An 18,964-nucleotide genomic window follows, 5' to 3' on the forward strand; every position below is an offset into this window, starting at 1 on the left:
GTAGCTGACAACTGCAACATTTTTAAATGTAGTTTGTATGAGTCAGACTTGTGGCTGGATCTCTCTGATGATCTTCCACATAATGCATTAGTATTTCCATATCCAATTAATCATACCAAATCATAGATCAATTTGAAGGAAGCACAAAATTTGTTTTTGTGTTATTTCTACATTGTTTTCCAGGATTCTGTATCTTTGGTTTAGTACGTGTTAAGTAATACTAGACAGAGATTATCGCCTTTTCTGGATGTGTGTATTACTGGCAAGTTTAGTAAAAGTCACCACAGCTGGATGTGGAAATATTGTGTTAGTATCTGAACTGTCTGCATGTATCTACATACATCCCATGTACAGGATTGAGTGATACACAGCAGCAGCAGTTTGGAATATATATGTGAATGGGACAGATGCTCACAAATTTTGCTCATGCTATGAACAAAAGATGAAAGTAAGTTTCTGCAAATATGAGGTAAAAGTTGTCCTGTATAATATGCCAAATTTCTATGAAAAACTGAAACAGTTCACTCAATCTCAGGTAGTTAGCTGTCTGAAGCATGAATTAGGAAATGCACAAGGTGTCTATTGATTTGGGAGTTTAGTCAGGATTGTTTAAAAAGAGTTTAATAGATGCATTGGAATTAAACCTCAAGCCCTAATAAGGACTGATTTTTCCTGAGCTGTGACAAACAGGATGGGATTTCTATTTTATGATTAACAGCTCTTCTGACATTGGTGTTGCAGTGACATGGAGTTCATCTTTTTCTTGCTGTGGCATTCACAAGTGGGGCTTGGTAGTAATTTATTTCAGGTGCTGTTAGTTGTAGCGTATAACCTAGGAGGTTTTTGAAACAGATTCCTATTGTAAATGGTTCCTGAAATATCTTCCTAATCTTGTTAATATTGACTGATTCTTTGTATTAGGATTTCCCAGGGATTGGTGGAGTCTAAAGGATTAAAGGCCTCTGAGTCAAGGATGACCTAAATTCTGATAGATTTTATTATGCATTACAATCAGAGGTCATTAATGGAAACATCTGAAGCTAATAAGAGTTAATATATTTGAGTGCTCTCTGAAATTAATGAGTGTTTAGGTTCCAGGTGAGTACAGTACAGTTCATGTTTAAGTATTTCAAAACAGCTTTGATTTAAAAGCATACTCAAAAAGTGACTTAGGATCTTAAATGTCCAAATCCTTCTGACTGCTGCTGAAAACTGGGTTCCAGAGATACTTCTGAAAACGGGATTTTCCTCTGAGGTTGCAGTGGGGAATCAGAAACTTTTTCCTCTACCCTTTCTAACACGATAATTTCAAGAAAAGACCAGGTTTCTAATAATGAAGCAAGTTCATTATTTCATTTTCTTTTTTGAAGGAAATTCCCTGTGCTTTTTTTTTGTTATCTTAAGTGGAAAAATGAAATATTATTAAGAACAGCAAGAAATTAAAAAGCTACTGGTTTTCCCAACTTGCAACAGAAGGATGATTTACACACATGGCCATTTTTCTCTATTTACAAAGTGCTCTGTTACTTTAAGATCTGATAAGCAGAGAAAGCAATATTCCCAAACAACCTGATCCTCGCCTGTTATAGTCCAGCTGTCCCTGCTCTTTGAGTGGGTGCAGGGATCAGATCAAAACCAGGAAGATTCTGAATGTAATTAATATATAAAGGCATGAATGCATTTTCCTTTATGAGGGCTTCCCAAAATTCTGCACCTGGAGCTGAGGCCACAAAAGAAAAAGCTCTGTATTTGATTTTTTAAACATGTTTTTATTAATTTGCTTCACAAGCCTGACTACTTAGTTATATTTGTTTCTTTTATTAATAGTTGCCTTTTAGTATCATGTACTTCTGAGAATGTGAGAATATGTAAATAATCTGAGCAAAGACATTCCATTTTAGGCCAGTAGGTGGGTAGGCCATTATGATACTGTTTATAAATAAACAGAGGCGTTTACCCAAAATATTTAAAGCTGACTCTGAAAATCTAACTGAAAAGCCTTCAAATTATGGATATGTTTTAAAACTCGGCTTTGTAAGCCTCTCCAGCAAGGACCCAGTAGCAGAGGTGGGGACAGTGCACAGGGAGCTGGGCTTTCCCATTTCTGGTGTCATGAGCAGTGATGGGAGAGGTTCTGATTTTGATTATTTTGGTTTAGATCAGGATGATATCCTTGAAGTCAGTAGTGTGCATATAGTGTAACAGTTGATGACCGGCCTTGGGCTTGGACTCTAATTGTGAGAAGATTTGCCAGCTGATGCTTAACACAGTCCCTCTCCTCCTCTCATTTTACTTGGACACGTGGAATTCACAATCCCAGAAGAAATCCGGTAGGATGGGGATCCAGTGCGTCTTGTTTTGAACAGGAACATTTTACCAGCTCTTTTGCCACCCCCACACGACGTCTGTTGCCTGCTTCACGTGTACTTCTCTCTCCCTTGGAGACAAACTGCTTTGCAGCTCCCAGGCTGGGCAGGCAGCAGTGCAGCCCTGCTGCCACCAGCACCACATCCTTTGACATGTCCCCCTGTGCTGGGGTAATGTCTTGCCTCCCACTCCTGTACTTCTATGCTACCTTGCAGAATATACCAGCAGAATGTGGGTTAATGGGGCAGGCATGGCACAGAAAATAGTCTCTCCGGTGGAGTCATTAGGATTTGATGGCAGACTGCCAGCTCGGTTGGTGCAATTTTACACTCGCTTTTCAGAGCAAGCTTAAAGGGGAAACCTCCGTTCGCTTTAAGCCTTTACAGCCAAGGAAAGGCTGCTGGGGTTTGCCTGCCACTGTCCAGATCTCTGATGAACAGCTGGCTGGAAATTCTCATCTAAGCACTTACTCAAATGATTTGTTGTTGTTTTGAAATTGCTAGTCAAGACTATTTAAAATTAATGGATCTGCAGGGGATTGATTGGTGATATTGCTGTATCTTATGTTTGGATTTTCCCAAAGTTAAAAACCAGAATCTGAAGTGCATTTTGAGGAGGGGAGTAAGTGACAGAAAGCCACAAAAAACCCAAACAAACAAAAAAAACCCCATAAACCCTCCACATAACCCTCTGCCTGGGAAGGCATAACTGAGCAAGCACAGCTGGACTCCAGCCAGTACCATACATACTACCAAAGATTTTAGTTCTGTTCTGCAACAGGCTTCAGCTGCATGTGAAATTAGTATCAGCTGATAGCACACAGCTCCTGAAAGGGTCAGATTATCACAGCTGTAGGGCATTGTAATTTGTTGCTTCTGTAATGAGTTAATCAGAATAATATAATTAGTTGTTGTCATACAATAAACTGATATGCAAATTAATTGTTATTATTGATATTATATTTATATTACTTGTTGCTTTAAAGTGGAATTGCATCAACCAAAATCAATGACCAGTGCATCATTTTGTTTTTACAAACTTTAGGTCAGTTTTCATGTGAAACATGCAACCGTAGTTAATGCTTACTGATCTGGAATTAGAGAGCAAAAGGGTTAAATCTCAATCTCTCTGTGATTTATATTTCCCTCCCCTCCTTCCCAGCTGTGGACATGGATGGAAGATCTGCAGAAGGAGCTCTTAGAGGATGTCTGTGCTGACTCTGTGGATGCGGTTCAGGAGCTTATCAAACAGTTTCAGCAGCAACAAACAGCCACCTTGGATGCTACCCTCAATGTTATTAAAGAAGGGGAAGATCTAATCCAACAGCTCAGGTAAGCATCCACCTGGAGGACAGGTGCTGAGAAATCTGGTGTATCCTGTGGTTTATATGTGCATAAACAGGGAACTGTAAGTTAGGATTAATTGAGAGAGTTTTTTAAATTATTTGCTTATTTATGACTCTTCAAATTGTTTGAGTATTCTATTGAAATTGCAAGGAGTGATTTGTGTGGACTGATTAGTCTGTGGATCAGCATGGGTTCCTATTTGACAGAGAGAGTATTTATAGCCACAGTGAAGTGTATTGAAACAAATGTGTTTCATGTGAATATTTTTAGTTTATATTTATAGAAGATTGTTAAATGGTTATGAGCTGAGGCCTTATTATTTATATGGGTACTCCTGAAGTAGAAATGTATTCCTCTTAATAAAATATACACGTGTCTAACAATCTTCACTCCTTCATTTTGCATGCAGCAGCCTTCTATTTATCTTTGTCCATGTGGGGTTTATTCATGCTGTCAAAGAGGCTCTTATACTGCCAGTTCTACTTGCATTATGAATTGAAACAGCTCATTTTACCTGATTAAAAATATATTAAAAGACTGGGTCCAAGAAGTTGGGGTTTTTTTGCTTTCTCAGTCTGTAAGCGTAGTAGAATGAATGTTTGCAGAGTAAGCTTACACAAGACTTGTGAGATCCCTCTTATTTGTGGTTATTTACAATGGTTTTCTGTGGCTTTAACTTTGTTGACAGCAGTGGAGTTTTCCTGCCCTTTAGAGTTGCTACTGAGCTGAAAACCAAGTCCAACACACCACTTATTCTTTAGATCTCTGTATTGTTACAGATTGTCTTTATCTACATGTACGTAGTATGTATGTTCTGTATACATACAGAATAGGCAAATCTGCCAGGTCTTATGTTTTTCACTGGAGACTGTCCCAGAGAGTTATGTCATTCTCCTCACCCTGAGCTTTCCTAATCTGATGCCTTCAGTTCTCACATGAGAAGTGCAGAAAACCATGAGCCATGATAGGAAAAGCCGGAGGTTCTCTAGAGCAGAGCAGATGATGAAGGACCCTGGTGGAGCTCTGCCCTTCAGAGCCCTCCTGGAGTCCCTGAGTCTTTTACTACAGCCGCATGCTGAGCTTCCCTTTGTATCTTTTCCTATCGCCCTGGATGCAATCTTCTCCTCTGGGTCAGGAAAAAAAAAAAAAAAAGAGATTTGAAAGGAGAGCCTGTGTAAATCCCTAGTCTTCTTGTATGTGGCTTGTCCACATCACAGGGGCATGGCCAGGAACTCAAGCTGTGGTATTGCTTGCTGAAATCAGAGTTGGAAAAGAAGGATCAGGAGTAGACACAGGTAGGCTCCATTCATCCATCTTTGCTGATAAGTAAGTGAGCTGCCAAAAGGAGGGGGTTTTAGATAAGAATGTATGTATGGCCAGCCGTAACAGGTCAGGCAAAGGTCTGCATGGTAATTACCCTTTATGCAGAGAAACTTTTTGCAAAGTTTAGGGCATTTCTATGAGATCACAAAATGGCAGTGAGAAGATTTTTTTTGTTGTTCATCCCATCTATTCATATAACATCGTTTCAGCATGAATACCCATGGTGAAGAGCCTGCAAGGTACCCTATATAAGCACATCAGGTGGAGTGTAGGGTTGCAGAAAATGTATCTATTGAAGGAGTCCTGGTACTGACTGTGGGACTGATGTAAAAGCTTTTGCCTACACCTGAGTCAGTAGGAAAGTGGCATGTGGAGTTGGAGAGTGGCCAGGGCAATACTTGGAACCAAGAAGCTGGTGGAACATCAGTATAAAGAGCAGTTATTGGAGAAAGGCTGAGGTGGCAGCTGCAAGGTCATGCAGTGGAAGAGGTGAACTGGGAGATGGTGTGTGAGGCTTCAGCTTTTGTTAATGTATACTTTGTCAATTCTTAGTTTCAGTCTTTGAAAAGTAAGGGTGGCCACAGGTTTCAGACTTTTGTTGGAACTGGTGTCATGCCTAAACATTTGTGAAATTCCAAGAGAGGTTTTGTGGCAGCTGTATTTAACAAAGAAACGCTGTTTTGGGGGTCTGGCTTGTATTCCGAGCAGTGAGCAAGGTCAAAGAGGGTAGACATATTTGTGCAAAGTGATCCCCTGCTTCTGATAAAGTTCAGATTAAACACAGAACAGTTGTCTGAAGGACAGCAGCCCTTAGCGCATGCAAAGGTTTGTAGATCCGAATTGTCAGGAACACCCTAACTGCAAAGCCTGTAATGCGACCCTGGATTCTTTCAAAAAGTGAAACAGAACTGTGTAAGAAAAAACGTGAAACCGTCTCTGTGTGCACCCACTCTAACAGCTTTTGTGGCTGATGGCAAAAGTAAAGAACGCACAGGTAAAGGAAAGGAGGAAAAATTAGAATTGCTGTCTTTCCTTAACACAGCATTGCAGTGTGAATCACCTTGTGCCTGATGTGAATAGTTGAAGATTGGAAATGCTACGATGATGAAGAGAATGACATACACTGCTCTTACCACACATGCCATACCACAGGTTAAACCAAATAAATCTAATGGGACTTTGAAAAACTTTACATTTCCTGTCGTCAGCTCTCAGAGAACACAAACTGGTTTAGAGAAGACCATGTATGCAGTAGCACTTTGTGTCTCCTCCAGACAGCTTAGGAAAAGCTCAGCTGCCTAAACTAGTTAAATACAATGCCTGGGACTGCTCTTCACAGAAGGTCTTCAGGGCCTCTGTGGCTCTGCATCAGTCAACCATACCTGTCAGGAATAAAATAGGCCTGTTTAGCAGCACTGTACATGTCATGGTTAGCATTGGAAACACTTTTTTCATGCTTCCTTATCAGTGTTTTGCTGAGGTGATCATCATTCTCAGGAGTCAACACCAAAGCAAATCTTTTGAACTGTGTTTTCAGAAACGCTGCTGGGGACAGTAGTTCTGCACATCTGTGAAAGGCAAAACAATGACTTTTTCCAGGGAGATGTAAAAGAACAGGAATGTTGGGGAAAACAAAAGAAAAAAAAGACAGTGAAGAGTTACATAACTTTCCTTCTTTCCAGTAGTTCAGCTGTTGATAACAGGTGTGTTTCACCAAGCTTTCTCCCCATTAAAGTACTGGAAGTGGTTTCAGAAGCACGATGTTCTTTCTGAACAAACTCAACAGCATTGCAGCAAGACAAATTTTACATTCCCCAAAGTTTATTTTGTATTTTTTTCCCATAATTTCCTTGCAGTTTATAGCTCTCTTGCATGTTCTTTCTGAGACTAGTAAGGATCTCCCATGAATTCTTTCCCAGAATTGTTCGTCACCAGACAGAGTAAGAAATTGAAATCTTGTGGCAGAAGAATCTAATCTCAGAAATTTCTTTTTCTTGAAGGAGATCTTTCTTAAATCAGACCGTACAGAGATTGCCAAGGCCTTGTATGAGGAGACTGTGGAAAAAATACCAGATTATTACACTTTGATTTTTGCATTGCATCAGCCACTGAAATGCAAGTGTGGCAGGAATTAGCTGGGCTCATTTGGAGAGCTTTAAACTAGGCTCGAAGGGGGATGGGGTTGTAGCTGGGCTTGTCCCAGTGGGGCTGCAATCTAAAACTGATGAGGACCGGGTGGCCTCCTATGCCCCTAGGGAGAAACTGGTGTGCTCTGCTCGCTCCCTGAAATGCCTGTATACCAATGCGCGCAGCATGGGGAATAAGCAGGAGGAGCTAGAATCCTATGTTCGGTCGGGAGATTATGATCTGGTGGCAATTACAGAAACATGGTGGGACAGTTCACATGACTGGAATGTGGTCATGGATGGCTATGCCCTTTTCAGGAAAGACAGGCCAGCCAGGCGTGGTGGTGGAGTTGCTCTCTATGTGAGACAGCAACTACAATGTACTAAATTCTGCCCAGGAGCGGATGACGAGCGAGTTGAGAGTGTATGGATCAGGATCAAGGGGCAGGCTGGCAGGGCTGACACTGTTGTGGGCGTCTGCTACAGGCCGCCAGATCAGGCTGAGGAAGTTGATGAGGCCTTCTATGGGCAGCTGAGAGTGGCCTCACAGTCACAGGCCATGGTTGTTGTGGGTGATTTTAACTTCCCTGATGTTTGCTGGAAGGACCATTCAGCTAGCCAGCCACAGTCCAGGAGGTTCCTCCAGTGCATTGATGATAACTTCCTCATGCAGATGGTGGAGGAGCCGACTAGGAGAGGTGCACTGCTGGATCTCATCCTCACTAACAAGGAGGGTCTGGTCGAAGCAGTAAAGGTTGAGGGCTGCCTGGGTTGCAGTGACCACGAGATGGTGGAGTTCAGCATCTCATGTGGCAGGAACAGAATAGCAAGTAGAATTGCAACCCTGGACTTCAGCAGGGCTAACTTTGGCCTTTTCAAGCAATTGCTGGGGGAAATCCCATGGGCAAGACTGCTTGAAGGAAAAGGGGCCCAAGATAGCTGGGTGGCATTCAGAGATTGCTTCTTCCACGCTCAGGATCAGAGCATCCCCACACGTAGGAAGTCAAGGAAGGGAGCCAGGAGGCCTGCGTGGTTGAATAGGGAGCTGTTGGGTATGCTCAAGCAGAAGAGGAGAGTTTACAGGTCATGGAAGCAGGGGCTGGCCACTTGGGAGGAATATAAGGCTGCTGTTAGAGGATATAGGAAGGCAGCTAGGATAGCCAAGGCCTCCTTAGAATTACAGCTGGCGAGAGGGGTCAAGGACAGCAAAAAGAACTTTTTCAAATACATAGCAGATAAAACTAACACCAGAGGCAATGTAGGCCCACTGATGAATGGGGTGGGTGCCCTGGTGGCAGAAGATACAGAGAAGGCAGAATTACTGAATGCCTTCTTTGTCTCTGTCTACTCTGCCGGAGGCTGTCCTGGGGAGCCCTGTACCCCTGAGACCCCGGATGAAGCCAGGTCAATGGAGGAGTTTGCTTTAGTCGATGAGGACTGGGTTAGGGAGCAATTAAATAGTCTGGACATTCATAAATCCATGGGTCCAGATGGGATGCATCCGCGGGTGCTGAGGGAGCTGGCTGAAGTCATTGCTGGACCGCTCTCCATCATCTTTGCCAAGTCTTGGGAAACGGGAGAGGTGCCCGAGGATTGGAGGAAAGCAAATGTCACTCCAGTCTTCAAAAAGGGCAAGAAGGAGGACCCGGGTAATTATAGACCGGTCAGCCTCACCTCTGTCCCTGGGAAAGTAATGGAACAGCTTGTCCTTGGTGCCATCTCAAGGCATATCAAGGATAAGAGGGTTATTAGGGGCAGTCAGCATGGCTTTACCAAGGGTAGGTCATGCTTGACCAACCTCATAGCCTTTTATGAGAATGTAACAAGGTGGATGGATGGTGGCAGAGCGGTGGATGTTGTCTACCTTGACTTCAGTAAAGCCTTTGACACAGTCTCCCACAGCATCCTCACAGCTAAGTTGAGGAGGTGTGGTCTAGACAATAGAGTAGTGAGGTGGGTTGCAAACTGGCTTAGGGAGAGAAGCCAGAGAGTGGTAGTCAATGGTGCGGAGTCTAGTTGGAGGCCAGTATCTAGTGGAGTGCCCCAAGGGTCAGTGCTGGGGCCAATATTATTCAATATATTCATTAACGACTTGGACGAGGGAATTGAGTGTACTATCAGCAAGTTTGCTGATGACACCAAGCTAGGAGGAGTGGCTGACACGCCGGAGGGCTGTGCTGCCATCCAGCGGGACCTGGACAGGCTGGAGAGCTGGGCAGGGAATAACCTGATGAAATTTAACAAGGACAAGTGTAGAGTCCTGCATCTGGGCAGGAACAACCCCAGGTTCCAGTATAGGTTGGGAGATTACATATTAGAGAGCAGTGTAGGGGAAAGGGACCTGGGGGTCCTGGTGGACAACAGGATGACCATGAGCCAGCACTGTGCCCTTGTGGCCAGGAAGGCCAATGGCATCCTGGGGTGTATTAGAAGGGGGGTGGTTAGTAGATCGAGAGAGGTCCTCCTTCCCCTCTACTCTGCCCTGGTGAGACCACATCTGGAATATTGTGTCCAGTTCTGGGCCCCTCAGTTCAAGAAGGACAGGGAACTGCTGGAGAGGGTCCAGCGTAGGGCAACGAAGATGATTAAGGGAGTGGAGCACCTCCCTTATGAAGAAAGGCTGAGGGAGCTGGGTCTCTTTAGTTTGGAGAAGAGGAGACTAAGGGGGGACCTTATTAATGTTTATAAATATATAAAGGGTGAGTGCCATGAGGATGGAGCCAGACTCTTCTCAGTGGCAAACAATGATAAGACAAGGGGTAATGGGATCAAGCTGGAACACAAGAGGTTCCACTTAAATTTGAGAAGAAACTTCTTCTCAGTGAGGGTGACAGAGCACTGGAACAGGCTGCCCAGGGAGGTTGTGGAGTCTCCTTCTCTGGAGACGTTCAAAACCCGCCTGGACATGTTCCTGTGCGACCTCACCTAGGTGTTCCTGCTCCAGCAGGGGGATTGGACTAGATGATCTTTTGAGGTCCCTTCCAATCCCAAACATACTGTGATACTGTGATACTGTGATTTGAAGAGTGAAATGTTTAATTAAAAATAATTTCTAAAATCAAGTGTGTCTTTAGATCCTGTGAGAGATTATTCAACACCAGTCTTGAATAATTCATTGAGTCATTTAGATAATATGTGACTAGGAATAATCCCGCATTTGAATGAAGACATATTTCATGTCCTTTCACAGGAGACAGGTGCTGACTGAAGGAAACAGAATTTGATTGAATAAGGCCTGTAGTACATCCATAGTGTCAAAATCTCGACTTGCTATCTTCATTCTGTCTCTGTATAGCTCTAATGTGGAGGCAGAGATAGATCTTGTGGTCACCAAAAAGGTGAAAACACAAGACTGAGTGGGGCAGGAACTGTATCACCTGGAGACAGTAATATTGGTGTAATATTCCCTTATAAGCAAGGAAAGGTGGTAGTACTTGCTTCACAATAATGCTGGAGCATCTGAATCTCAGTCTATCAAACAAAAAGTATTTGAGGAAGAAGCAGTGAAACACATCCAAAGAGCAAACCACTATGCAGTTAATACTATTCTGCATTTTTTAATTTTATTCTGTCTTCAGATGTCCAGGCAAATGTTTCTTCTGTTCCTTTAAGACACATCATGAAAACAGAATAATATGTGTGGTTTGTTGCTTTAGAACCTTTAAGGTGTGTTTTAAACTCACCTGAAATTACTTTGTGTCAGTGCCTAGTTTCAATTTAAAATATCTGTGAAAGGTTATACTTTTTTTTTTTAATCTCAATTATGCTCACTGACAAGTGTTCAATTAACATTTGACTGTACATTGTTTTGATCTGACCCTACGTGATGATAATTTACAAAGAGCAAAGCACAAGCACTCTGTAGAAAGCTACAAATGCTTTGGTAGATGTTTACGGAGGGAAAATTCAACCCAGAAAAGGAAAATACAAAGCTAAAAATTGGGAACGTATGAGCACTCTTCCACCACCAGGGAGATTTCACAGACACCTCTACTCTGCAGCCGTGGTTAGATGGCCAGAAGAATGGCTCCCAGCTGCATCTGGTCCCTGTGGGACAACGTGGTGACCTGGCAGCATTTTGCTTGTCTTCCAATATTGTCAGTCGGTTCTCTGCACACGTAGGAGTTTGTTGTTGTGCCAGTAGTACAGTATGTGCTGTTGGCGTTGTAATTGTCCCCACCACATTCTCTAAGGCAGAACTGGAGATCGATAGGAAATATTGATGGCTTATGATGGATCTGCTGGCTTACCGTCTTCATCCTGTTAACCTTCCAGGTCACAGGTTTTCAGTTGGCTTGGTTTAAGCATGGAGAGAGAAAACCATTGCATCTAAATCTTGTTTTAGCTGAAGTATCAAAGTTAAGATTAAATTATGGCTTCTGGGTTTCCTTTCTGGTTCTTGTTAAAGTTGGGGGACTTTGTGTGGCACATTTGAGGATAAATTTCAGCTATGTCTGCAAAACCTCTTTATCCATGAAACACCTCCTTTCTGCTGCCTGTATATGGAACCTGTTGATGGAGCAGTATCTGACCTGTCACAGGCATGTCTCATTTCATTTACCCTAGTGAAAAAACAAATCAGAGTCCGTTTTGCAGTGTTCAAAAGGTGTTTTATTTCAGTGGAGATTTTTGCACCATATTCTGCATCTATTGCTGTATCACATAATAACATAATAAGGCATCCCTACCCCTTGGTCTAAAATGCTGCTAATTCTGATTCCATTAGCCTGTAAGTAATAAATCAAATGCACAAAATTAATTTGTAAAGCTGGCTAAACAGCATCCCCAACTTTGGTGTGAGGGTAGGCTGGAGCAGGCAACCCTGTAGCATGAAAGGGGATTGCCAGCCAATCTCCTCAAGAAAGCCATTGAGATTGAAGAGCCATTTTCCTCCTGTTCCCCTCCCAAGTGTGTAAGGTCACAGTGTCATGACACAAGAAAAGATGATCCCTCTTGTTCAAACTTTGTGCCAAGCTCAGGAGTGGCAGGATTTCAGCGAGTAGAAGAGACGAGGGTTGCATACACCTCAGCCCTTTGTGCCTGGGTCTGCTTCTCGGCAGCACGCAGAATCACAAACGTGTAGTTCTTGCTCTTTTGCCTGCCTTAAAGCTCAGCTTTAACCACGCTCTCTGCCTTGCTACAGGGACTCTGCTGTTTCCAACAATAAGACTCCACACAATAGCTCCATCAGCCACATTGAATCTGTCCTTCAGCAGCTCGACGAGGCCCAAGTACAGATGGAAGAGCTCTTCCATGAGAGGAAAATTAAGCTAGACATTTTCCTTCAGCTCCGGATTTTTGAGCAGTACACCATAGAGGTAAGAGCTGGCTGCGTGACCTGAGAAAGGTAGAGCTGTGGGAGAGGGAGTGGATGTAAACACACTCTGTTAGGATAAACTTGGAGCTGTTTAATTCTGCTCAGCTGTCCAGTGAGGAAGAAGAAGTGTTACAAGCAGGTTTTAAATTAGGCATGTTGAAACTAAAAATGTGCTTTAGGGTATACAGCTAGAATACACTGAAATAGATTTGTGTCTGCTTAACTGACTATGCTGAGAATCTGCCTGCTTTGCAGAGAAGCTTTATAAGATGTTCCTGTTATAAGTCTTTACTGACAGCAGTCACTCAGGGATTTGGAAGTTCTGTATCACTCATAAGTGAGGTTTGTCTCTTTACATACAAACATAGATGCATACAAACAGGTACGTGCTTGGTTTTAAACCACTGAGGGAAAAAAACACTTCATGCATTAAAGTAAAGGATATTTAAAATATGAGCTTTTTCTAACCATTACAGTAGCTTTATTTAAAAAGGAAATTTAAAAAAAAAAAAAAAAAAAAAAGGAAAGGCAAAGTATATTTTTATGGCCTCATGCAAAAATGATCTTTCAGTTCTGATTTGTACTTCTGTTTTGAAATCAAAAGCACTGGATGGAAAACTCATCAGAGCATTAATAATTGAGGACAGAGGAACTTCGAAGAGACTCCAGCCAATCTCACTAATTACCTGTTGTAATTCTAATACAACATGGTGCATAAAGAACAACATGTATGTTAACTTGTGCACGAAGTCCATGAAAGCCATGTGTCAGTGCTTGTGTCCCTTCTGGGGTATGTTCCTACTCCTGTTTCCCACTGTCAGTTCATGGAGCCACTTTAAGTGTTTTATGATGAGTGCCTGAAGGTGGTGTCTGTCAATCTGTAGGTAATCTCAAGGTGAGTATTGGTAATTAATGGGAGCCTTAGAATGCTGTGTTGTACTTTGTGTTTATTTTAAGACATGGCATGATGAATAACAGTGGAATAAAAGGCTGAAAACAGAGGATTTTATGCATCTTGGTCTATAATTTGTTGCCAGAATAGAAATCACCAAGCATCTAAGTTTTCCTGTTGTGACTGCTTATTTAGGTACTGTACTGAAGTCTGTTCCACAGTGCTTGTTATGTATGTAAATTAGAATAGTTCCATTTTACTTACCAGTTATAGACAGCCTCTTTGTTCTTGAGAGACAGTATTGTTTGTATGTGCATATAAGTATAAATGTATGTATTTCCTGTCAGATAACATACTTCATCTCAAGAATCCTGCATTCAAAATTCTGGAGCCTGCAGTAACAGTAGTATCTCCTATATTTAAATAGATGATATTTTGATACAATGGTGTGGCAAATGTTGAATAATTGAGACTTTTACTCTAGAGATATACATGGACTGTGAATGCATATACTTGATGTAGCTATAAATGGCACCTGTGTTTTCAAAAGTGAAGGGGAAAAAAAGTGAAAAAAACAGTATGTTCTTCTGGAACACCCAAATGTGTCTGTAGGCTGTACATGGTGAACCCATGTGAGTCATTCATTAAGATCTCAGCCTGTTTCACTGCAAATTCTAGGTCTGAGCCTAGAATTATGCTAATTTAAGTGAAGATCTTAAAAAAAAAAATACTGTTTTCAAATTCTTTTTTTTTTTGTACATAGTCTTTAAATCAAAACTCGAAAGGCTGTTACCACCGTGGCTTGCTTTACTGATGGGGCAACTGAGGCATCAGCAGATGACGTGACTTATCGTGGTACCAGAGATGAGAATACTATGCAGATCCCTCTGTTTTGTTTCTGCATGAATCCTATTTCTGTGTATTCACAGACACATTTGGAGCGGCTGTGATACATGAAGATATTTAAAATTCAAAATGTGCTTTAGAGTCTTCTATAATCAGATTAGCTAGAAAGGATTTTGAAGAAAATCACCACTTAGTTGTCACTCTAGATTTACTATTTTTTATCATAAGAACATCTGAATTCCCTCTGCAGCATTCATATTACAAGCAAATCTGAGAATATAATTCAAAGGGAGTCTATAGGCAGATGATTTTATTTTGAAAGCTCCTTCTATCTGAAAAATATTTTTTAATTTTAGAGTAATTGTTAAATTTAATTTATAAGTGAACACACAATGAAAAATACATCCAGGTCAGTATATTAAATTTTATAACTATATTTAGTGCTTAAACAAGAAAAAACAGTTTGATGCATAATGAAGAAAAAGGCAATTTCAAATAAAATATTAAATGACACATGTATGCTATGCATTTCAAACGACAGCTGAATTGGCTCAAATTGACACAATAATGATCCTTATAAAGTAGATTGCAGTCAGTTGCCTCAGCCATGTAATAAAAATTCCAAATCAGTAAGAAAGTGGTATCAAAATTAACAAAATAATCTCATACCACTGTTGAGAAGCAAAAAGATTTTTTCATTACCATATTTAAAAAGCATGTAGTATTTCTGACGGTTGACTATTCTGAGCTTTTAAGGGAAAATGAGTAAATTTAAAACAGGAAATGAAGTATTTTTTTCTACTGAAGACAAGTAGCTTGAGCTATGACTGGAAAGGTATTTAGCTTTTAATTTTCCGTAATAGCCTAGATCTGCATAGATTAAGAAATACTGTGTACCAGTATGATTGTCAAATGACTTTCTCCTTTTCTAGCATAGATAAGCCCCCTCCCATCTGTCCAAAGAGCAGTGCCATGTTGACCACATCCCTAACAAAACCCCTCTACCTGCTGCAGCCACATTAATCCCTCTCCTTCCTGCACTCACACAAATCAAAACATCTGCAGAAAGCTGGCCCTCCACCTCCCAGACATGAAGATCTTTGTCCTCTTCATTGCTTCTGCCTTGTCAAGCATTGAGTTTCCCATTGTCCCCCCTCAGGTCTGTGTTCTCACCCTTGGTTCTCAGCTTCTTGTGTTTCAGGGAATCCCTTACAATGAGGACCCTTCTCTGGGAACTCTGGTGAGAGGAAAATCTGGCCTCTCTCTAGAGGAAGCCAGAGGGATGTGGCTGTGGGAGCCCATCTGCTTCCAACAGCTTTAGGGAAGGCTGCACATGAGAGCTCACTCTCAGAGAACAGTTGCATATCATGTTGTCTCTTTCCATCCAGTTTTGGTACCAAGCATTTTTAATTCTGTTTATTTTCCTTACCACCCTTTCTCTCTCCTTTGTAATTAATAATGCAAACAAAAATATTAGGATTCGTTCAAACTCATAAATCACAATTGAGTGATTTGCCTTTAGTTTTATTTAGAAAGTGTCTGACTGTCATTTGTTCTTTGGAAACTTTCCTGCTTTTACCTTTCTCCCCAGATATGAAAATCCATGCCATGGTTCACGTAACTCTTTCCTTTGGCACTTGTTTCTGAACTTGCACTGTACCCATCTGCTTTGTAGCTCTCCTGGTTTTTGAGCCTTTCTGTCATTTTCTCTTCTTGACAGAGGTTTGGAGTCCAGACAAACTTAGAATTAATGATTACTGCATGAGCAACACTTACTTCCATCTATTTAGTCATCATTGGACCTTTTCTTTTACTCCAGTGAAATCTGCCAAATATTGTTGCATTTTGTCTTCAGTAAAGGTATTTTACATAAAAAGAAGACACCTGCTTATTTCTTTGGCAGGGCAGACCAGCTGCCTTCATTTAGGACTTGTAAGGACTTCTAAGTTGCACAGGCAGTTTTTGTGTTGTACTTGAGTCAAGGTTTGGCAGATATGAATTTGGATATGAACCCACTAGCACATAGCATGTGCTGCCTGTTCTTTCTTGCCTTAATATCATTACATTGACTGATATTTGCACTTTGGGTTCTTGGGGTAAATTATGAAATCCAAACTATGACAACACCTGGAAACAGCCATAAGAGAAACACAAGAGACCCCAACTATCCCTAGGGGAGGCTGTTCTACCTTAGGTTTTAAAACCATAAAATGACAACCCATTCTTTACTTAGGAAATGTGCCTAACTTTGATGCCTGATATGTTTTATTCCTTTACCAAGACATTACCCGTTTCAAGACAAGATGTGATCATTAGGATTATATGGTTGATCTTTCTATATGATACAGACTTCAATTGAGTCCATGCAGCCAAGCAAGTAACTCAGGAGATTTCATGGAATGTGAATGTGGTAGCTGATCCACCACGAGGAAATAGCGTGTACAACTCAAGGGAAGATAGCTGGCAGACATGAGCGGCAGTGTCGGAACCCAACTGAGCACATTTCACATGTGAAGCATGGTCTTATCCCAGAGTTATATCCTCAGCAAAATCTGTCAAGTATACTTTGTTCCTTGCTTCAAAATAGTTATTGAAAGGCTTGTTAACCAGTGTTTGAATGAATGCAAATATACAGTAAAATGCCGAGTAAATGCCTAAGAAATTAATGGTAAAATGCACTGAGTTGCAACCCGCAACAAAATTACTGCGATCCAGAGTCTTTCTGCATGTTTTTTCTTTATATCTTTTGTAGACAGATGATCAAATTCACCTGTAGGCCTCTCTCAAACTCTGAGAACAGGAATGATCTCTGCCAATACCTATCTGACAACATTTGTTTGTTACCTCCAAAGAAGCTTCCCTTTCCCAGAGCTGCCCAGCTCCTTCCCTTGCATGTGCCATTTTGTTTCCTGCGATGCCTGTGGATCTGTGCAGGGCCAGACAGAGCCTAAGCACCGTAGTTTTAGAGCAACCTGGTTTCGAGGCCAAGATATAGTTCTGGAAAGGATTATCAGGGTTCCCACTGTACAAAATAAATCTGATTTTGTATGCTGTTTGTTATCTTTCAAAAAGCCCCATGATCACTAAAATCTTCACTTGCTGGATATCTCATTTTCCACCATTCAATCTCTTTGGCTCCATTTCACCTGCTAATTAAATTTTTCAGCCTTGATTTCACTTGCTGGCTCTTCTGGCTGTTTGCATCCATCCCTGAGCATGAGTTTAGAAGCGAACAGGAACCAGCTTTCACAGTAGTTTATTTCACTGCTATTTACAACTCACTTGAGCTTCCCATTTCGGGTTTATAATATTAGCAGAATCTTTCAAGTGAATTGGTAGCCTGTGTGAATGTATAAGATGTTTTTATAATCCCTCACTGACTTGCAGCTGACACTTAGATGTGAGTTTGTTTATTAGAAGTTAAGAGTTACAGAGATCTTGAGATACATTTGAAAGAAAGGGAATGTTCATAGGCTGGAATCCTATAATGTCTCATGCTTAGTGAGCTTTTTTTTTTTTCTTTTCCATATTTAGCTCATTTTCAAACTGCACATCACTTCATTCTAAGGAAAGGCAAGCACTAAGCTGTCCTTGTTCCCTGTCTTTTGGAGCTGAATTCCATTGTTTCTCTTGATATTTTGGGGATTCAGGAGCCAAAAGCACCAGAGCAGAATCATCACTGTGACAGCCTTTTCACACTTCAGTGGCCCAGGTCCCCACTAAGCCAGTGTGGTATCTCTGTCTGTTGTCAAAAAACGGGTGACAGTATTGTCACACTGCACAGCATCAGCCCACAACGAGACCTGAGAACAATGAACTTTCTGCTTTCCTGATCTGTAGAAGTGACAGTTTGATTCATCCTTTCCTACCTACAACTTCTCTACCATATACCTTCAGTAGTAATCTGCTCGTAGATCCACTTATACTGTCACATCAAGTCCTCTGCTCTTCCAGCCTGCCCTGAACGCTGAAGCAGAGCCAAGTGCTGTTGCTCCTGGCATTCTTGTTGCCCAGTCTCTAATATGTGCCTTAGAGGTCTGCTCTCCCATAATCACAGAATCCATTATAATGCCTTTCTTTCTTCACTTGCAGACATTCCCTTGGGATCCAGGAGTCAGAATTACCTTTTTTGGTTCCTTCCTGAATCATATCTGACCTCTCATCCATCCTCACTCTGTGTTCATCCCAGCTATATGGCTGCCACATCTTTTTTTCTCTAGAAATTAGGTGATATTCCCTTTTCTTAGTTCTGAGCTTTGTACAGATCTGCCCTGTGCCTGTGTGACTGTTCTTCCTGTCCTGCCTCATGTCCATGCTCTACCCACTCTTCTCACCTTTGCTCCTCCTCCTACTTGCACCAACATTTCTCTTGCAACCTACCTCCCACGTTTGCTTGTTCTTCCAAGCATCTTCGCTTTTTTTCAGATCCTTCTTGTGAGCCCACTCTCTTTGTGTTGATAGCTTCTGCTCCCAGGATAGAACTTTCTTTCCCTTCTCCTCACATGCCCTTCCTCAGTCCATACTTTAAAATATCAGCTTCTATGTGATTCATTCTTCATCATATACCATATATTTTATTTTGCTTGATTCCTCATTTCCCCTCTCCGCCTCCTTTAATTGGCAAACAAAATTTTCTGGTTGGCATTAAAGACGACAACTTTAGGTTTCAAACACTGAATTAAGGCCAAGCATGCAGCATTCAAGGCTCAGCGGCAGCATTTTGCAGAAAATCTCAGCAGCAGTATTA

At 41.5% G+C, this 18,964-nt stretch overlaps 1 protein-coding gene across 7 annotated transcripts in view; it reads left to right on the forward strand.

Moving 5' to 3' along the window:
* The window catches only part of KALRN (kalirin RhoGEF kinase), a 513,163-nt gene that overhangs the window by 304,523 nt on the left and 189,676 nt on the right, over positions 1–18,964 (forward strand). For all 7 annotated transcript variants that reach the window (XM_082056725.1, XM_082056718.1, XM_082056719.1 and 4 more), the window contains 2 exons: positions 3,529–3,698; positions 12,306–12,480. In XM_082056725.1, the coding sequence (XP_081912851.1) occupies positions 3,529–3,698; positions 12,306–12,480 (345 nt within the window). The remainder of the gene's footprint in view (positions 1–3,528; positions 3,699–12,305; positions 12,481–18,964) is intronic.

This window comes from Streptopelia decaocto, assembly GCF_964273445.1.
Source record: "Streptopelia decaocto genome assembly, chromosome: 6".
Lineage (NCBI taxonomy): Eukaryota > Metazoa > Chordata > Aves > Columbiformes > Columbidae > Streptopelia > Streptopelia decaocto.